Source organism: Coregonus clupeaformis, chromosome 9 (assembly GCF_020615455.1).
Source record: "Coregonus clupeaformis isolate EN_2021a chromosome 9, ASM2061545v1, whole genome shotgun sequence".
In the NCBI taxonomy this organism is placed as follows: Eukaryota; Metazoa; Chordata; class Actinopteri; order Salmoniformes; family Salmonidae; genus Coregonus; species Coregonus clupeaformis.
Genome location: NC_059200.1, coordinates 14,195,313 through 14,215,662, shown reverse-complemented (window position 1 = coordinate 14,215,662; position 20,350 = coordinate 14,195,313). Strand labels below are relative to the sequence as shown.

Sequence of the window (20,350 nt, the reverse complement as noted above, 5' to 3'; positions counted from 1 at the left end):
CTGGCCCAGCCACCAGTCAATATGCTGTTTATTATTTGCTGGCCCAGCCACCAGTCAATATGCTGTTTATTATTTGCTGGCCCAGCCACCAGTCAATATGCTGTTTATTATTTGCTGGCCCAGCCACCAGTCAATATGCTGTTTATTATTTGCTGGCCCAGCCACCAGTCAATATGCTGTTTATTATTTGCTGGCCCAGCCACCAGTCAATATGCTGTTTATTATTTGCTGGCCCAGCCACCAGTCAATATGCTGTTTATTATTTGCTGGCCCAGCCACCAGTCAATATGCTGTTTATTATTTGCTGGCCCAGCCACCAGTCAATATGCTGTTTATTATTTGCTGGCCCAGCCACCAGTCAATATGCTGTTTATTATTTGCTGGCCCAGCCACCAGTCAATATGCTGTTTATTATTTGCTGGCCCAGCCACCAGTCAATATGCTGTTTATTATTTGCTGGCCCAGCCACCAGTCAATATGCTGTTTATTATTTGCTGGCCCAGCCACCAGTCAATATGCTGTTTATTATTTGCTGGCCCAGCCACCAGTCAATATGCTGTTTATTATTTGCTGGCCCAGCCACCAGTCAATATGCTGTTTATTATTTGCTGGCCCAGCCACCAGTCAATATGCTGTTTATTATTTGCTGGCCCAGCCACCAGTCAATATGCTGTTTATTATTTGCTGGCCCAGCCACCAGTCAATATGCTGTTTATTATTTGCTGGCCCAGCCACCAGTCAATATGCTGTTTATTATTTGCTGGCCCAGCCACCAGTCAATATGCTGTTTATTATTTGCTGGCCCAGCCACCAGTCAATATGCTGTTTATTATTTGCTGGCCCAGCCACCAGTCAATATGCTGTTTATTATTTGCTGGCCCAGCCACCAGTCAATATGCTGTTTATTATTTGCTGGCCCAGCCACCAGTCAATATGCTGTTTATTATTTGCTGGCCCAGCCACCAGTCAATATGCTGTTTATTATTTGCTGGCCCAGCCACCAGTCAATATGCTGTTTATTATTTGCTGGCCCAGCCACCAGTCAATATGCTGTTTATTATTTGCTGGCCCAGCCACCAGTCAATATGCTGTTTATTATTTGCTGGCCCAGCCACCAGTCAATATGCTGTTTATTATTTGCTGGCCCAGCCACCAGTCAATATGCTGTTTATTATTTGCTGGCCCAGCCACCAGTCAATATGCTGTTTATTATTTGCTGGCCCAGCCACCAGTCAATATGCTGTTTATTATTTGCTGGCCCAGCCACCAGTCAATATGCTGTTTATTATTTGCTGGCCCAGCCACCAGTCAATATGCTGTTTATTATTTGCTGGCCCAGCCACCAGTCAATATGCTGTTTATTATTTGCTGGCCCAGCCACCAGTCAATATGCTGTTTATTATTTGCTGGCCCAGCCACCAGTCAATATGCTGTTTATTATTTGCTGGCCCAGCCACCAGTCAATATGCTGTTTATTATTTGCTGGCCCAGCCACCAGTCAATATGCTGTTTATTATTTGCTGGCCCAGCCACCAGTCAATATGCTGTTTATTATTTGCTGGCCCAGCCACCAGTCAATATGCTGTTTATTATTTGCTGGCCCAGCCACCAGTCAATATGCTGTTTATTATTTGCTGGCCCAGCCACCAGTCAATATGCTGTTTATTATTTGCTGGCCCAGCCACCAGTCAATATGCTGTTTATTATTTGCTGGCCCAGCCACCAGTCAATATGCTGTTTATTATTTGCTGGCCCAGCCACCAGTCAATATGCTGTTTATTATTTGCTGGCCCAGCCACCAGTCAATATGCTGTTTATTATTTGCTGGCCCAGCCACCAGTCAATATGCTGTTTATTATTTGCTGGCCCAGCCACCAGTCAATATGCTGTTTATTATTTGCTGGCCCAGCCACCAGTCAATATGCTGTTTATTATTTGCTGGCCCAGCCACCAGTCAATATGCTGTTTATTATTTGCTGGCCCAGCCACCAGTCAATATGCTGTTTATTATTTGCTGGCCCAGCCACCAGTCAATATGCTGTTTATTATTTGCTGGCCCAGCCACCAGTCAATATGCTGTTTATTATTTGCTGGCCCAGCCACCAGTCAATATGCTGTTTATTATTTGCTGGCCCAGCCACCAGTCAATATGCTGTTTATTATTTGCTGGCCCAGCCACCAGTCAATATGCTGTTTATTATTTGCTGGCCCAGCCACCAGTCAATATGCTGTTTATTTTTGCTGGCCCAGCCACCAGTCAATATGCTGTTTATTATTTGCTGGCCCAGCCACCAGTCAATATGCTGTTTATTATTTGCTGGCCCAGCCACCAGTCAATATGCTGTTTATTATTTGCTGGCCCAGCCACCAGTCAATATGCTGTTTATTATTTGCTGGCCCAGCCACCAGTCAATATGCTGTTTATTATTTGCTGGCCCAGCCACCAGTCAATATGCTGTTTATTATTTGCTGGCCCAGCCACCAGTCAATATGCTGTTTATTATTTGCTGGCCCAGCCACCAGTCAATATGCTGTTTATTATTTGCTGGCCCAGCCACCAGTCAATATGCTGTTTATTATTTGCTGGCCCAGCCACCAGTCAATATGCTGTTTATTATTTGCTGGCCCAGCCACCAGTCAATATGCTGTTTATTATTTGCTGGCCCAGCCACCAGTCAATATGCTGTTTATTATTTGCTGGCCCAGCCACCAGTCAATATGCTGTTTATTATTTGCTGGCCCAGCCACCAGTCAATATGCTGTTTATTATTTGCTGGCCCAGCCACCAGTCAATATGCTGTTTATTATTTGCTGGCCCAGCCACCAGTCAATATGCTGTTTATTATTTGCTGGCCCAGCCACCAGTCAATATGCTGTTTATTATTTGCTGGCCCAGCCACCAGTCAATATGCTGTTTATTATTTGCTGGCCCAGCCACCAGTCAATATGCTGTTTATTATTTGCTGGCCCAGCCACCAGTCAATATGCTGTTTATTATTTGCTGGCCCAGCCACCAGTCAATATGCTGTTTATTATTTGCTGGCCCAGCCACCAGTCAATATGCTGTTTATTATTTGCTGGCCCAGCCACCAGTCAATATGCTGTTTATTATTTGCTGGCCCAGCCACCAGTCAATATGCTGTTTATTATTTGCTGGCCCAGCCACCAGTCAATATGCTGTTTATTTTTTGCTGGCCCAGCCACCAGTCAATATGCTGTTTATTATTTGCTGGCCCAGCCACCAGTCAATATGCTGTTTATTTTTTGCTGGCCCAGCCACCAGTCAATATGCTGTTTATTATTTGCTGGCCCAGCCACCAGTCAATATGCTGTTTATTTTTGCTGGCCCAGCCACCAGTCAATATGCTGTTTATTATTTGCTGGCCCAGCCACCAGTCAATATGCTGTTTATTATTTGCTGGCCCACCCACCAGTCAATATGCTGTTTATTATTTGCTGGCCCAGCCACCAGTCAATATGCTGTTTATTATTTGCTGGCCCAGCCACCAGTCAATATGCTGTTTATTATTTGCTGGCCCAGCCACCAGTCAATATGCTGTTTATTATTTGCTGGCCCAGCCACCAGTCAATATGCTGTTTATTATTTGCTGGCCCAGCCACCAGTCAATATGCTGTTTATTTTTTGCTGGCCCAGCCACCAGTCAATATGCTGTTTATTATTTGCTGGCCCAGCCACCAGTCAATATGCTGTTTATTATTTGCTGGCCCACCCACCAGTCAATATGCTGTTTATTATTTGCTGGCCCAGCCACCAGTCAATATGCTGTTTATTATTTGCTGGCCCAGCCACCAGTCAATATGCTGTTTATTATTTGCTGGCCCAGCCACCAGTCAATATGCTGTTTATTATTTGCTGGCCCAGCCACCAGTCAATATGCTGTTTATTATTTGCTGGCCCAGCCACCAGTCAATATGCTGTTTATTATTTGCTGGCCCAGCCACCAGTCAATATGCTGTTTATTATTTGCTGGCCCAGCCACCAGTCTAATTTGATTGAATTCGTAAAAATCTTTTACTGTTACTCCATCAGCTGGTTCTGGAGTTGTGTCGCTCAGATCAACTAGCCGACCGTGACACCGTCCAGCCACACCTGAACAGGATGAAGACCTGTATCATCACTCATGGGGACAACAAGGTGAGTGCCACTCGGGTGACAGAACTTGGATCTGATCTGTGGAGAACGGAAACCAAATTTAGAACGGATAAATGTTGGTTACGTGCGCTTGTGGAGCGTGTAATTGGCTAACGCATCCCATCGGCCTGTCAAAAGTTCAACTCACCTGAACTTTTCGTCTGTGAAAATGGGTGGAAATTGAATGGATAAGGACATGTCATCTCCGCTGACCATCACCATAGGACTCCCATTGAGAAAGCATCGGAAATCCCAGATACGGATTAAATCAACGGGCCAGTTTGGCTGCGGCCTAACTCTGCTGGTGTTCTATATGGTGGTTAATACCAAACCATAGAGAGAGAACGAGGCCTTATCTGGGCCATGATGCAGGTTGAGGTTTATTGTCATGGGTCTTGTCCTGGAGGCAGAGCTGAGTGATTTCTCCTTAGATAGGCCAGCTGCAAAGTCAAAATTGAAAACAAAAAAAATTGCTTTTTGGGCATAATTTAAGGTTATGGTATTAGGAGTGTGGTTAGATTGTATGACTTTATGGCGGTTCCAGCCAGTGACCTCTCCGCAGAGCTGCCTCCAGACCAAGAGGTTAATGTTTACCGCTATCTGCAGTGCTAGAGTCCTGAACTAGCTATTGTGTCATTCATTTGTTGTGGTCAGCAGATCGGCGTTGAGAAGGGCTGTGCTTTTACACCGGTCGGTTTTTCCTCTGTATCTCTCTGCTTCAAACACCTGCACAGAGCCTCTGAGCGCCGCCCTCTGCTTTACAGCTGTTCGTTTTCAACATAGAGGAAGAGGCTAATTTTTGTATTTGTTTAAATGGTTGAGTCCTGAACTAAATTGTGTGCGTCAAAGAGGCCACTAGATGGCAGTGATAAAATGGCTTAAAGCCATTGACGAACCATAGACAACCCAATTTGAAGAAGACAATGCTCTGATCATCGGCTGGTAGCTCTCAATCCATAGGAATCCACACCCAGTTGGCTACTTAAAAATGGTGGAAGCCTTCAAATAGCATTATCCAGGTTATATCCATCCAGAGCCCTCTTTGTCTCTATGGTTTTTCAAATCAAAACAGCAGTCTCAACCCCTCAGGGGGAAAAGTATTGTGATAACCAGTGATGTAATGGTCAAACAAATAGGTGGGTCAATGGTAAGGTAATGCTCCCTTTACATTCAAGGCATTGTTCCACAAAAGTTGGGTGAAGGCTTGTGCAAAATTAGAGAGGTGGGTCAACCTCGTTCATACGGCTCACGTCGTACTCCACAGTCTGATAAAGACCTCGTTCACACGGCTCACGTCGTACTCCACAGTCTGATAAAGACCTCGTTCACACGGCTCACGTCGTACTCCACAGTCTGATAAAGACCTCGTTCACACGGCTCACATCGTACTCCACAGTCTGATAAAGACCTCGTTCACACGGCTCACGTCGTACTCCACAGTCTGATAAAGACCTCGTTCACACGGCTCACGTCGTACTCCACAGTCTGATAAAGTCCTCGTTCACACGGCTCACGTCGTACTCCACAGTCTGATAAAGACCTCGTTCACACGGCTCACGTCGTACTCCACAGTCTGATAAAGACCTCGTTCACACGGCTCACGTCGTACTCCACAGTCTGATAAAGACCTCGTTCACACGGCTCACGTCGTACTCCACAGTCTGATAAAGACCTCGTTCACACGGCTCACGTCGTACTCCACAGTCTGATAAAGACCTCGTTCACACGGCTCACGTCGTACTCCACAGTCTGATAAAGACCTCGTTCACACGGCTCACGTCGTACTCCACAGTCTGATAAAGAGGAAGGTTGCAGAATTTAAAGGTTGGTGTTAAACATTCTGATTGGTTTCATCCTTCCAACTAAAAGTTCCAGTACGACATATCACTTTACATTTGGATTTTGGAATTTGAGTAAAAGTAAAGATACCTTTTAATAGAAAATGACTCAAGTAAAAGTGAAAGTCACCCAGTAAAATACTACTTGAGTAAAAGTCTAAAAGTATTTGGTTTTAAAACTACTTAAGTGTCAAAAGTAAATGTAATCGCTCAAATATACTTAAGTATAAAAAGTAATAATTCCTTATATTAAGCAAACCAGACGGCACCATTACATATTTATTTATTATTAGTTACGGATAGCCAGGGGCACACTCCAACACTCAGGCATAATTTACAAACGTGTGTTTAGTGAGTCTGCCAGATCAGAGGCAGTAGGGATGACCAGGGATGTTCAAAATGTAACAAGTACTAAGCATTCAAAATGTAACAAGTACTTTTGGGTGTCAGGGGAAAATGTATGGAGTAAAAAGTACATTATTTTCTTTAGGAATGTAGTGAAGTAAAAGTAAAAGTTGTCAAAAATATAAATAGTAAAGTACAGATACCCCCAAAAAACTACTTAAGTAGTACTTTAAAGTATTTTTACTTAAGTACTTTACATCACTGCATGTTGGAAAACGTGAAGAGGAGCACTACAGGAGTAAAGCCACTGTCCACATTGTATTACTTCGTTGGTTACAGCGAGCAAAGACGACTGTCACCATCAATCATAGTTAACAAGTTTTAATGTTATTTCGCCATTACCACACATACACCACAGGTGTTGTAAAAGAGTGTCGTAAAACATTAGTCAAAACCACATCAATACATCTTCCTTTTTTTCACAGACATATATATATATATATATATATATACACATTTCATCAACAAGCAATGTCCATTCACAAATACCAATTCATTCCTGTTTCAAAATAGTTAATAGTGAAATATCAAAACAACACCAACTAGTCAGTCTTTCTGGAGGCAGGGGCGGTGTGTTCAATAGGGCGATATGGGCGACGCACTGCCAAACGGGAAAAGGAAGGGATTTTTTTTCTAATCAATTATATCACGGCAACAGTAGTTATCAGTGTTGTAATCTAGACGTCTGATCTGCCACAGTGCCACTAAATGTCCAATCAGGCTAAAGTCGTGCTTCAAATGGCCCCCCCCCCCCTTTTGGGGCGATTTCAGTCAGGTTGAAAATCGCCCAGAAGTCTGTCATAGACTCCCATGTAAAATCTATTTTTTTCAAATATCAGAGCTTTCAATACAATCTCTATGGGTTTCTGAGGGCTTGCACTTACGCGCTTTCGTCATACGTAACATAACCATGAACGTAACTAAGAAAAGAGCGGGTAGCCTCATCAATCAATTCACGTACTACTATCAAGATGGCTATAGCGTTCAGTGCAACTCGATTGTCTCTTTGAAATAAGTTACTTTTTGTCGGCGAACAAATGAAGATAAATTGGCAACGAAACAATTAGGACCTCCCAGACCAAATTTAATAATTCAACAGGTTTCTACTAAAGGGGGGAAGTCCTACACCCGAGGATTTTCCAAAAATTGGTACGAACGAAAAACCTGGCTAGCAGGCTGCGATGTAGCTAATGCAGTCTTCTGCTACCCCCTGCTTACTCTTTCACCCTGAAGGCGGCACGGCAGACAGCACCGCTTGGACAGCGACTGGTGTGTAACGGACATGCACCATCTTTCAGGAAAGATTAAGAAACATGAGCTGTCAAAGACCCACATGGATAGCTGTTTGAGATTGTCTGCTTTGGGGAGAGTGAACATTCCCACTCAACTGGATGAGGGATACAGGCTAGCTGTCCGCCGCCACAACGATGAGGTTAGTGTTGATAATCACAAGTTTACTGGAGAACTGAAACTGACAAGGCTGACAAGATAGGACCCTTTTGTCCATTGTTATTGGATAGGAACAGAACTTATAACCAGCTCCTGACCTAAATAGATCTTAGCACAACATTTTACTCAACATATCATATTCCATATTCACTATAACAAATATATTTACTACGACATTAGCAAGAACCGCCACATCCTCAGCCGGCTAATCCAGTGTGTGAAGTTTTGCGGAGTGTTTGAGTTAGCTTTGCGAGGCAAAGATGAAACTGAGGGCTCCACCAACCCTGGTAAGCCAACACTTTTGAGATCAGTCAATAAATGCTTCTGGTATTGACTTATATGCTGCCCCTGTCTTCATGTTGTTGCTGGACATATCTTTTTTAAAATGTGTGTAGGTCACCTAAATCATCAGAAAAATTGCCCCCCCTGAGAATTTTTTCAGGAGCCGCCACTGTCTGGAGGCCTGAAACTACTGTCAGACTCCTAGTACCTGGTGTCAGAGAACATCCTCACTACTGTCAGACTCCCAGTACCTGGTGTCAGAGAACATCCCCACTACTGTCAGACTCCCAGTACCTGGTGTCACAGAAACATCCCCACTACTGTCAGACTCCCAGTACCTGGTGTCAGAGAACATCCCCACTACTGTCAGACTCCCAGTACCTGGTGTCACAGAAACATCCCCACTACTGTCAGACTCCCAGTACCTGGTGTCAGAGAAACATCCCCACTACTGTCAGACTCCCAGTACCTGGTGTCACAGAAACATCCCCACTACTGTCAGACTCCCAGTACCTGGTATCAGAGAACATCCTCACTACTGTCAGACTCCCAGTACCTGGTGCCAGAGAACATCCCCACTACTGTCAGACTCCCAGTACCTGGTGTCAGAGAAACATCCCCACTACTGTCAGACTCCCAGTACCTGGTGTCAGAGAACATCCCCACTACTGTCAGACTCCCAGTACCTGGTGTCAGAGAAACATCCCCACTACTGTCAGACTCCCAGTACCTGGTGTCAGAGAACATCCCCACTACTGTCAGACTCCCAGTACCTGGTGTCAGAGAAACATCCCCACTACTGTCAGACTCCCAGTACCTGGTGTCAGAGAACATCCCCACTACTGTCAGACTCCCAGTACCTGGTGTCAGAGAAACATCCCCACTACTGTCAGACTCCCAGTACCTGGTGTCAGAGAAACATCCCCACTACTGTCAGACTCCCAGTACCTGGTGTCAGAGAACATCCCCACTACTGTCAGACTCCCAGTACCTGGTGTCAGAGAACATCCTCACTACTGTCAGACTCCCAGTACCTGGTGTCAGAGAAACATCCCCACTACTGTCAGACTCCCAGTACCTGGTGTCAGAGAACATCCCCACTACTGTCAGACTCCCAGTACCTGGTGTCAGAGAACATCCCCACTACTGTCAGACTCCCAGTACCTGGTGTCAGAGAACATCCCCACTACTGTCAGACTCCCAGTACCTGGTGTCACAGAAACATCCCCACTACTGTCAGACTCCCAGTACCTGGTGTCAGAGAACATCCCCACTACTGTCAGACTCCCAGTACCTGGTGTCACAGAAACATCCCCACTACTGTCAGACTCCCAGTACCTGGTGTCAGAGAAACATCCCCACTACTGTCAGACTCCCAGTACCTGGTGTCACAGAAACATCCCCACTACTGTCAGACTCCCAGTACCTGGTGCCAGAGAACATCCTCACTACTGTCAGACTCCCAGTACCTGGTGTCAGAGAAACATCCCCACTACTGTCAGACTCCCAGTACCTGGTATCAGAGAACATCCCCACTACTGTCAGACTCCCAGTACCTGGTGTCACAGAAACATCCCCACTACTGTCAGACTCCCAGTACCTGGTGTCAGAGAACATCCCCACTACTGTCAGACTCCCAGTACCTGGTGTCAGAGAACATCCTCACTACTGTCAGACTCCCAGTACCTGGTGTCAGAGAAACATCCCCACTACTGTCAGACTCCCAGTACCTGGTGTCAGAGAACATCCCCACTACTGTCAGACTCCCAGTACCTGGTGTCAGAGAAACATCCCCACTACTGTCAGACTCCCAGTACCTGGTGTCAGAGAACATCCCCACTACTGTCAGACTCCCAGTACCTGGTGTCAGAGAAACATCCCCACTACTGTCAGACTCCCAGTACCTGGTGTCAGAGAACATCCCCACTACTGTCAGACTCCCAGTACCTGGTGTCAGAGAAACATCCCCACTACTGTCAGACTCCCAGTACCTGGTGTCAGAGAAACATCCCCACTACTGTCAGACTCCCAGTACCTGGTGTCAGAGAACATCCCCACTACTGTCAGACTCCCAGTACCTGGTGTCAGAGAACATCCCCACTACTGTCAGACTCCCAGTACCTGGTGTCAGAGAAACATCCCCACTACTGTCAGACTCCCAGTACCTGGTGTCAGAGAACATCCCCACTACTGTCAGACTCCCAGTACCTGGTGTCACAGAAACATCCCCACTACTGTCAGACTCCCAGTACCTGGTGTCAGAGAAACATCCCCACTACTGTCAGACTCCCAGTACCTGGTGTCACAGAAACATCCCCACTACTGTCAGACTCCCAGTACCTGGTGTCAGATAAACATCCTCACTACTGTCAGACTCCCAGTACCTGGTGTCAGAGAAACATCCCCACTACTGTCAGACTCCCAGTACCTGGTGTCAGAGAAACATCCCCACTACTGTCAGACTCCCAGTACCTGGTGTCAGAGAACATCCTCACTACTGTCAGACTCCCAGTACCTGGTGTCAGAGAAACATCCCCACTACTGTCAGACTCCCAGTACCTGGTATCAGAGAACATCCCCACTACTGTCAGACTCCCAGTACCTGGTGTCACAGAAACATCCCCACTACTGTCAGACTCCCAGTACCTGGTGTCAGAGAACATCCCCACTACTGTCAGACTCCCAGTACCTGGTGTCAGAGAACATCCTCACTACTGTCAGACTCCCAGTACCTGGTGTCAGAGAAACATCCCCACTACTGTCAGACTCCCAGTACCTGGTGTCAGAGAAACATCCCCACTACTGTCAGACTCCCAGTACCTGGTGTCAGAGAACATCCCCACTACTGTCAGACTCCCAGTACCTGGTGTCAGAGAAACATCCCCACTACTGTCAGACTCCCAGTACCTGGTGTCAGAGAACATCCCCACTACTGTCAGACTCCCAGTACCTGGTGTCAGATAAACATCCCCACTACTGTCAGACTCCCAGTACCTGGTGTCAGAGAACATCCCCACTACTGTTAGACTCCCAGTACCTGGTGTCAGATAAACATCCCCACTACTGTCAGACTCCCAGTACCTGGTGTCAGAGAACATTCCCACTACTGTCAGACTCCCAGTACCTGGTGTCAGAGAAACATCCCCACTACTGTCAGACTCCCAGTACCTGGTGTCAGAGAACATCCCCACTACTGTCAGACTCCCAGTACCTGGTGTCAGAGAACATCCCCACTACTGTCAGACTCCCAGTACCTGGTGTCAGAGAACATCCCCACTACTGTCAGACTCCCAGTACCTGGTGTCAGAGAACATCCCCACTACTGTCAGACTCCCAGTACCTGGTGTCACAGAAACATCCCCACTACTGTTAGACTCCCAGTACCTGGTGTCACAGAAACATCCCCACTACTGTTAGACTCCCAGTACCTGGTGTCAGAGAACATCCTCACTTGTTCTCCTTTCTTTGTCCTGTGTGTCCAGTGGCAGCATGACTGTGTGTCCAGTGGCAGCATGACTGTGTGTCCAGTGGCAGTATGACTGTCCTGAGTGTCCTCAAACTTCTCCTGTGTCAAAAGGCTTTGTCTATTGCGCCAATACACAGCCCCATCTTCTGTTCTGACTGTATATGACCGAGGCGCAACCTCCAAGACAGTAGCCTTTCTATCCCATGAATCCAGACTCCGAAATCTAACCACATTCATAGCTGCCAATGGTGGCAACACTGTAGGAGTTTTATCATAGTAGATTTTAGTTTTGCCTTCAACTGCAGGGCCCTGTCCTGCACGGCTGATGGGCAGTCATTCCTGCAGAGGCCAGGCCACACTTCAAGGGCGCTGCTCTGTAAGACAATACAGCCAAGTATGGATCAGTCCGACTGTGTGCTGCCTTGTTTAAGAGTCTCTTCACGATTTGCACCTTTTTCAGCCTTTCTGTTACTTTTAGGATATAGAGGATATGTCTGAAGTCATAATGCAAAATCACTGCAAGCAAACTGGGGTGCATTATCAGAAACCGAAAAAGTAAAAATAATAATGTAATAATAAAGTACTACTTAAGTATTTGTTTTTGGTATCTGTACTTTACTATTTATATTTTTGACAACTTTTACTTCACTACATTGCTAAAAAATATATACATATTCCCTGACATTTTTTATGCTTAGCAGGACAGGAAAATTGTCAAATTCACGCACTTATCAAGAGAACATCCCTGGTCATCCCTACTGCCTCTGATCTGGACTCACTAAACACACATGCTTCGTTTGTAAATGATGTCTGAGTGTTGGAGCGTGCTCCTGGCTATCAGTAAATTAAATAAAAGCAAGGAAATGGTGCAGTGTGGTTTGCTTAATATAAGAAATGTGAAATGCTTTATACTTTAACTTTTGATACTTAAGTATATTTTAGCAATTACATTTACTTTTGATACTTAAGTATATTTAAAACCAAATACTTTTAGACTTTTACTCAAGTAGTATTTTCTGGGTGACTTTTACTTGAGTCATTTTCTATTAAGGTATCTTTACTTTTACTCAAGTATGACAATTTAGTACTATCCTTACTTTCACTCAAGTATGACAATTTAGTACTATCATTACTTTCACTCAAGTATGACAATTTAGTACTATCCTTACTTTCACTCAAGTATGAGAATGTAGTACTTTTTCCACCTCTGACTATGGTTGCTCAATGTCAGAATGTATATTTTGCCAATAAAGATCAGGCTGTTCAGCTAAAATAAAGACATACCTTGAAATGAACAATGACATTAATCTGAATTGGTATTTGACCATTTTTATTTCTGTGAAAACGCTTGCTTCTGTAGATCGCTTGCTAGCTAGCTAGCTAGCGTATTCCATTCCCAAACACCATGCTAGATCCGTGTGAGCGGGCCACTTAGTTTTGCATTGCCCAGTGCACTTAGATAGCCGGCTACCTTTTTGTTTTGTATCATCTACTAGCAACATATGATAACTCTTTGGGCGCTAGTACCTACTGAACCTGATTGACCTCCATCACTGAAGCTGGCCACTGCCATGTCGTAGTAACACAGTGGACTTGGAGCCTAGATTCACTGGGGGCACGGAACCGATTAAAAAAAAAAAAAAAAATACAAAATTTTTTAGCCTCAGCTTCATGGTGAATCAACTCTTCCGCTGTTGGTAGCCATCGTAGTCGTTTGGGACCAAACGAAAACCGTCTGTCCGCCACATCCTCACGAAGCGGTCCCACTTTCTTCCCATCTTCTCGCATTTCGGCCAAAACATGCTACAGTTGCTGTAGTGCCTCCGGCAGGCCGTTCCCTACTTGATGTCAAAGCTGCAATGTATCGTTGGTTTAGGAGTTTTTCATAAACGTAATTTTAAAATTGTGAAAATATTGAAATATTAACTTTTGCATAAAATACCATTTTAGGTGGAATATCATCAATCTACGTTGTTAGATTTGTGGAAATATATCGTGCAACCTGCCCTTTTAACCTCGCAAGCCGCCTGATCTTGCTGCAAGCTCGTGAGATCAGGCGGCTTGCGAGGCTGTGGTTAACCAGGCAAGGTTTTATATGCTGGTTTCGTTGATTCACTGTGTTATCCATACTTGCTGTAGATTTCTGATCCTGAGGTGGAGGCATCAGAATCAAACTTCCTGAAGCTGATTCAAACGCTGCTGGAAGACCCCTTTGAGAGAGAACACTTCTTTCAGGTCAGTAGCTGATGATGATGATGATGAACAAGGAGGATGATGAAGCCAATGGAATTGAATGACAAGGCAGTATTCAATGTTTTAGATTTAAAAGCACTGACATTCTCGACTTGTTTGGTTGGTTGTTTTCTTAGAAAGTGTTTCCAGAGGAATTTGGGCCGAAGTATGACTCAGCACTACAGACTCTGGTGTGGGAGTTCCTCTCCAGGCTGGAGAAGCTGCTTCCAACACCAACCCTTCAACAGGTACCACCGTGACTTCAGACTGAGGGTAACCTTTATACGTCAGGGTTATACCAAACAGGGACTTTGCACAAATTGAAAAATGTCCATTCATTGGCTGAATAGATGCATAAATACATATTTTAATCTATACTATTATGTGTTTTATACCAGTCGTGCATATTGTAAGCATCCTGGAAAAACTATATTTTCATAATCTTATTAATGAAAGTTCACAAGGTGTTTTGAAATACTTTTTTTTTTGTCCTAGAGTCATAAAGTGAGATACAGGTTCTGATATTTTAGAACTGGGATCCATTGTCATGCCGTTCTCTTTCTATCAGACTGCATCATGTTTCCTACCTGACCCCTCTGTCCTGATGGAGTGTGTGCAGTCTGTGAGTCACCCTCAGCCTTTGAGGATCCTTCTCCAGTACCACACCAAGCCTTCTCCAGTACCACATGTAGAGGCCAATGGTAGGCGAAGTAGACTTTGAAAATGAAGTGAAGTTAATTTTAGAATGTCAATGGTTTTTATGGTTGACTGACTTTTCCTCTTCTCCCCGACCTCAGCTCTGTCTGGAGACGACCACATCCTCTCCTCGCCGCCTCCCTCTCCCCTAGAGACCGTGGAATCATCCACTGACCAAGCTGACCCAGAGATCCAATCAGAACCCGTACAGGGATTCATGACCATTCAAAGGCCTGCATCATCTGACATTGAGTCAGAAATGACACCGTCGTTGGAATACAGGGAGAGCGGACGGGGGATGAATTTAGACCGCTCTGCAAATGTTGACATTTTGCCTTTGAATGAAGCGGTGGAGCCTGCTTTTGTAAACAAGGAAACTGCAGAGAGAAACGTTAATGATGGGACACTTGACAAAGAGTCAGCAGAAGAGTGGAAAATGGATGAAGCTTTTCTCCGCCTTCATACTGACAGTGGGCTGAAAATCCAAGGAAGAGTTTGCAGCCAACCGGAGGTGCAAGACATTTCTAGTTTATCTACTTCCGGTCGGCTCCGTCAGCCCATAGTGCTGCTGCAGAGACTTGACGTGACTGATATGCTGTTACCAGAGGTCTCTTCAACACAGAGGAGAGAGAGGCTTCAGCTTGACAAAGTGGGATCCCAAGGACCGAGAGGAGGACGGGTCATATCACAAAAGAGTGAGAGGAATGTCAACGGAGAGCCCTCGGATAGTAAGCCTCAGTGTTCTCTGGTCCCTGGCCCGTCACATATGAAGGGTCAGCCTAAAATAAGCAAGCGTGTCAAAATATGCTCCTTTTGTGGGAAAACTTTCAGGGAAGCAAAAGATTTGACAGCACACATGAGAACTCACACGGAGCAGAGCCCTCGCCTGATTGGACAAGACTTTGACTTACAGGATGAGGTGGCAGTTCAACCAGAAGAGGATAACATGTCCGCCGCATCTTCGGAGGATTGGACGGAAACGCCCCAAGACACTTTACCCCAGAGAAGACGCGTGAAAAGCCAACATGGTAAACCAAGACAGTCTTCCAAAGTCAGCAAATGCTCCCTGTGTGACCGGACCTTCAGTAAGGTGGCACACTCGAGACAGCACATGAGATACACTCATGGTAAGCTCCTGTGCCTCAACTGTGGGGAAGGTTTTGAGAACTCTGATTTTGAGAAACATAAAGAAGAGTGCTTGAAGACGAAGAAACGTCTCTCTTGCCCTCTGTGCGGTGACACCTTTGAACTCTCTGAGCCAAACGAGGACGTGAACCAACAGAGACTTCCAAGAAAGGCTCACCCAGACGCAAGCACGCTTTTAGCAGCAGTAGAAAATGTGGAGATGGAGATACCTTTTCCCTCAAACGCTACACCCCAGAACCCAACAACCTCCAATGCTCTGCCATTTCAGTTAGCTAATAATTACAGAACGTGCCTTTTGTGTAAGGAAGCGTTTGATAATGGAGACGACCTGAGAATGCATCTGAAATGTCAACATGATGTACTTCCTTACCCGTGCTTTAAATGTGGGGAGAGCTTCCAAAGCACATGTGATTGGCAGAAACACTTAAACGAGTGTTCGGGACAAAACATTCCAGACTTCAGAAAGTGTCCGGGGTGCAGGACAAGGACTTGTCAATATACACAGCAGGGAATGACAAGTCAGGAAGTGAACTTTAAACGACACCAGACGCACTGGCCACTACATACAGAGGAAAATGAGATCCCGCAGTCCGGCAGCACAGACGTTGACTTCTCAAATGACTCTCAGCAACACCAGCCAAACCAATCAGTCAATCAATCAAACTTATTTGTAAAGGACTTTTCCAATCAGCAAACTGCTCTCACAGTAAGCCGGCCTAGACCCCAAAGGGCAAAAGAGTGTGATGAGATTAACTTTCAGAGACGGCGTGAGGAAGTCAGTCCACGCCAACACCTAAGGGAGGTTGATCCAGCAGATGGAAGCACAAGGGGTAATGGGATAGAGACTCCCCAGACCCACAGTACTGAACCCCAGAACCCAACAACCTGCGACGCTTCCCCCACTCTGCCCCGCGGTGTGGATTTAGATTCTAGAACGTGTCACGTGTGCTCAAAGAGTTTCCGTAGGAAACAATCCCTGACTTTGCATCTGAGACGTCACGGTGAGGGGGCCATTAAGTGTCCCATATGTTCAAAGTGCTTTGGTCGCAACCGGGATTTAAAGTTTCACCTGGCCAACAAAACAGGCTGTGGGCCGATGCGCCGTAATCGTAGCGTCGTAATCGTTCCCACAAAAGACACGCCGGTCTTCACCTGCTCTGATTGTCTGCAACAATTCACGAGCGAAAATAAACTGAAATTACACACGGTATGTCACACGGGAAAAGGGTTCTCCTGTAGTTTTTGTGGCAGAATGTTTGCCGAACATAATTATTTAGAAGTTCATATTCGTTCTCATACTTACAGGCCTTATCTATGTGATATGTGTGGTAAGGATTTCCCATCTCAGTCTGTATTGGAATCACACCAACGGGTACACACAGAGGAGCGCCCATTCTGTTGCACAGACTGTGGAAAACGTTTTAAAGATAAGGGTACCCTGAAACAACATCGAATGATTCATACAGGAGAGCGGCCGTTTGCCTGCGCTCTTTGTCAACTACGCTTCAGAACGAATAGACATCTAAAACGACACATGATGTTCCACACAGGGGAAAGGCCTTATAAATGTCCAGTTTGTGGGAAGGGCTACACGCAGAAAAGCGATATGAGGCAACATCAGGCTTCGTGTTCCTAGTTGTCTTGGGGCTCAGAGTTATAACATACGAGTTCTGCAGCTACTCTTATCTGTCAGCATTCGGACTCATTCACTCTCTTATGTTGTGTTCGTGACATGTTGTAAATTCGTAAATACCAGCATACGACTAGGAAATTTCCACTTGAACGCCCCTCCAACTGCTAATTACTAGTGGGAAACTCGTTTATCATCTCTGAGCTCCGACTTCTCCCAACTCTGAGGTCACTAAAAAGTCTTTAGTACGACATGAATGGCCTCCCGAGGGGCGCAGCGGTCTGAGGCTCTGCATCGCAGTGCTTGAGGCGTCACTACAGATCCGGGTTCGATCCCGGGCTGTGTCGCAGCCGGCCGCGGTTGGGAGACCCATGAGGCGATGCAGAATTGAACCCAGCGTCGTCCGGGTTAGGGGAGGGTTTGGCCGGCCGGGATGTCCTTGTCCCATCGCGCTCTAGCGACTCCTGTGGCGGGCCGGGCGCCTGCAAGCTGACCTCGGTCGCCAGTTGTACGGTGTTTCCTCCGACACATTGGTGAAGCTGACTTCCGGGTTAAGTGATCAGTGTGTCAAGAAGCAGTGCGGCTTGGCAGGTTCGTGTTTCGGAGGATGCGTGGCTCTCGACCGTCGCCTCTCCCGAGTCCGTACGGGAGTCGCAGCGATGGGACAAGACTGTAACTATCAATTGGATATCACGAAATTGGGGCGAAAAAGGGGTAAAAAGTACATTAATTGTTTGATTTCTTTATGATGCACAATTTGTCGATGGTTGTCTTATGAGAACAATCCATAACTTTGTGGGAGGAGATAAATATCTGAATAGAGCCCTAGTCATTTTTATTTGGGATATACAGTGCATTCGGTATTCAGACCCCTTCACTTAGTACTTTGTTGAAGCACCTTTGGCAGCAATTATAGCCTTGAGTCTTCTTGGGTATGATGCTACAAGCTTGGCACACTTGTATTTGGGGAGTTTCTCCCTTCCTTCTCTGCAAATCCTCTCAAGCTCTGTCAGGTTGGATGGGGAGCGTCGCCTCACAGCTATTTTCAGGTCTCTCCAGAGATGTTAGATCGGGTTCAAGTCCGGGCTCTGGCTGGGCCACTCAAGGACATTCAGAGACTTGTCCCGAAGCCTCTCCTGCGTTGTCTTGACTGTGTGCTTAGGGTTGTTGTCCTGTTGGAAGGTGAACCTTCACCCCAGTCTGAGGTCCTGAGCGCTCTGGAGCAGGATTTCATCAAGGATCTCTCTGTACTTTGCTCCATTCATCTTTCCCTCGATCCTGACTAGTCTCCCAGTCCCTGCCGCTGAAAAACATCCCCACAGCATGACGCTGCCACCCCCATGCTTCACCGTAGGGATTGTGCCAGGTTTCCTCCAGACGTGACGCCTGGCATTAAGGCCAAAGAGTTCAATCTTGGTTTCATCAGACCAGATAATCTTGTTTCTTATGGTCTGAGAGTCCTTTAGGTGCCTTTTGGCAAACTCCAAGCGGGCTGTTATGTGCCTTTTGCTGAGGAGTGGCTACATTTGATAACATTACGGGTGGAGGGCTCTTATCAACAGACTAAAGACATATAGTTTTTCTACAAAATAAAAAAAAAACGGAGTTAATTTTGAATTCTCCCTATTGAATTAATGTAGAAAATGTCAAATATTTTTGTGAGTTGAAAAAGGTTTATTTTTAATGTTACTCAAACTCCTCAGCTGTAAAACAGCCCTTATATTCTTTAGAAACTGCAAATATAAGTCTACAATAATGTTAATAAACAGAACAGAAACCCATGCATTGTCCTCAATGTTTTTCATCCTTCCATTTTGTATATGGTACAAATTGTTCTACAATGATGATGGCCTATCCCAGTAATGGAACAGTTAAACGCGTAAATTAATAATTTTGTCATCTCTCCCCAAATGTCTTAGCAAAAAGGAGTCTAAAAGAGGTTCTGAATTTATATCCATTGTACAGAAATTATTTTTTGTACAGTGTTTTTATTTGCTTTGTCATGTTGTTGTTGTTGTTGTTGTTGTTGGGGTTCCAATAGTCATGTTAATACCACATGTACCCGTAGGCTGCCACTCCCCCCCAAAAAAAATCCATACCGAGAAATTATCATATTGATCACAGGATTCTGTCATAATAAAATTGGTAAATAAGACAAACAAAGAGGTGTGCCTCCACCCCCAACTCCCCATCTCATTCCCCCAATTCCCCATCCCATTCCCCCAACTCCCCATCTCATTCCCCCAATTCCCCATCCCATTCCCCCAACTCCCCATCCCATTCCCCCAACTCCCCATCCCATTCCCCCAACTCCCCATCCCATTCCCCCAACTCCCCATCTCATTCCCCCAACTCCCCATCTCATTCCCCAACTCCGCATCCCATTCCCCCCAACTCCCCAACCCATTCCCCCAACTCCGCATCCCATTCCCCCCAACTCCCCATCCCATTCCCCCAACTCCCCATCCCATTCCCCCAACTCCCCATCCCATTCCCCCAACTCCCCATCTCATTCCCCCAACTCCCCATCCCATTCCCCCCCAACTCCCCATCTCATTCCCCCAACTCCCCATCCCATTCCCCCAACTCCCCATCTCATTCCCCCAACTCCCCATCTCATTCCCCCAACTCCCCATCCCATCCCCCCCAACTCCCCATCCCCCCACCCAACTCCCCATCCCATTCCCCTCAACTCCCCATCCCATCCCCCCAACTCCCCATCCCATCCCCCCAACTCCCCATCCCCCCAACTCCCCATCCCCCCAACTCCCCATCCCATTCCCCCCAACTCCCCATCCCCCCAACTCCCCATCCCATTGCCCCCAACTCCCCATCCCATTGCCCCCAACTCCCCATCCCATCCCCCCCAACTCCCCATCCCCCCAACTCCCCATCCCATCCCCCAACACCCCCCCAACTCCCCATCCCATTCCCCCCAACTCCCCATCCCATTCCCCCCAACTCCCCATTCCCCTCAACTCCCCATCCCATTCCCCCCAACTCCCCATCCCATCCCCCCCAACTCCCCATCCCCCCCAAACTCCCCATCCCAT

General features: G+C 46.2%; 1 protein-coding gene across 2 annotated transcripts in view; it reads left to right on the top strand.

The window, feature by feature from the left end:
* LOC121573352 (zinc finger protein 845) overlaps positions 1-17,658 on the top strand; it is a 31,862-nt gene extending 14,204 nt beyond the window's left edge. For both annotated transcript variants that reach the window (XM_041885255.1, XM_041885254.1), the window contains exons 3-7: positions 4,052-4,156; positions 13,733-13,828; positions 13,963-14,073; positions 14,394-14,526; positions 14,623-17,658. In XM_041885255.1, coding sequence (XP_041741189.1) covers positions 4,052-4,156; positions 13,733-13,828; positions 13,963-14,073; positions 14,394-14,526; positions 14,623-17,303 — 3,126 coding nt within the window. In that variant the 3' untranslated portion in view covers positions 17,304-17,658. The remainder of the gene's footprint in view (positions 1-4,051; positions 4,157-13,732; positions 13,829-13,962; positions 14,074-14,393; positions 14,527-14,622) is intronic.
* Positions 17,659-20,350: the final 2,692 nt, after the last annotated feature.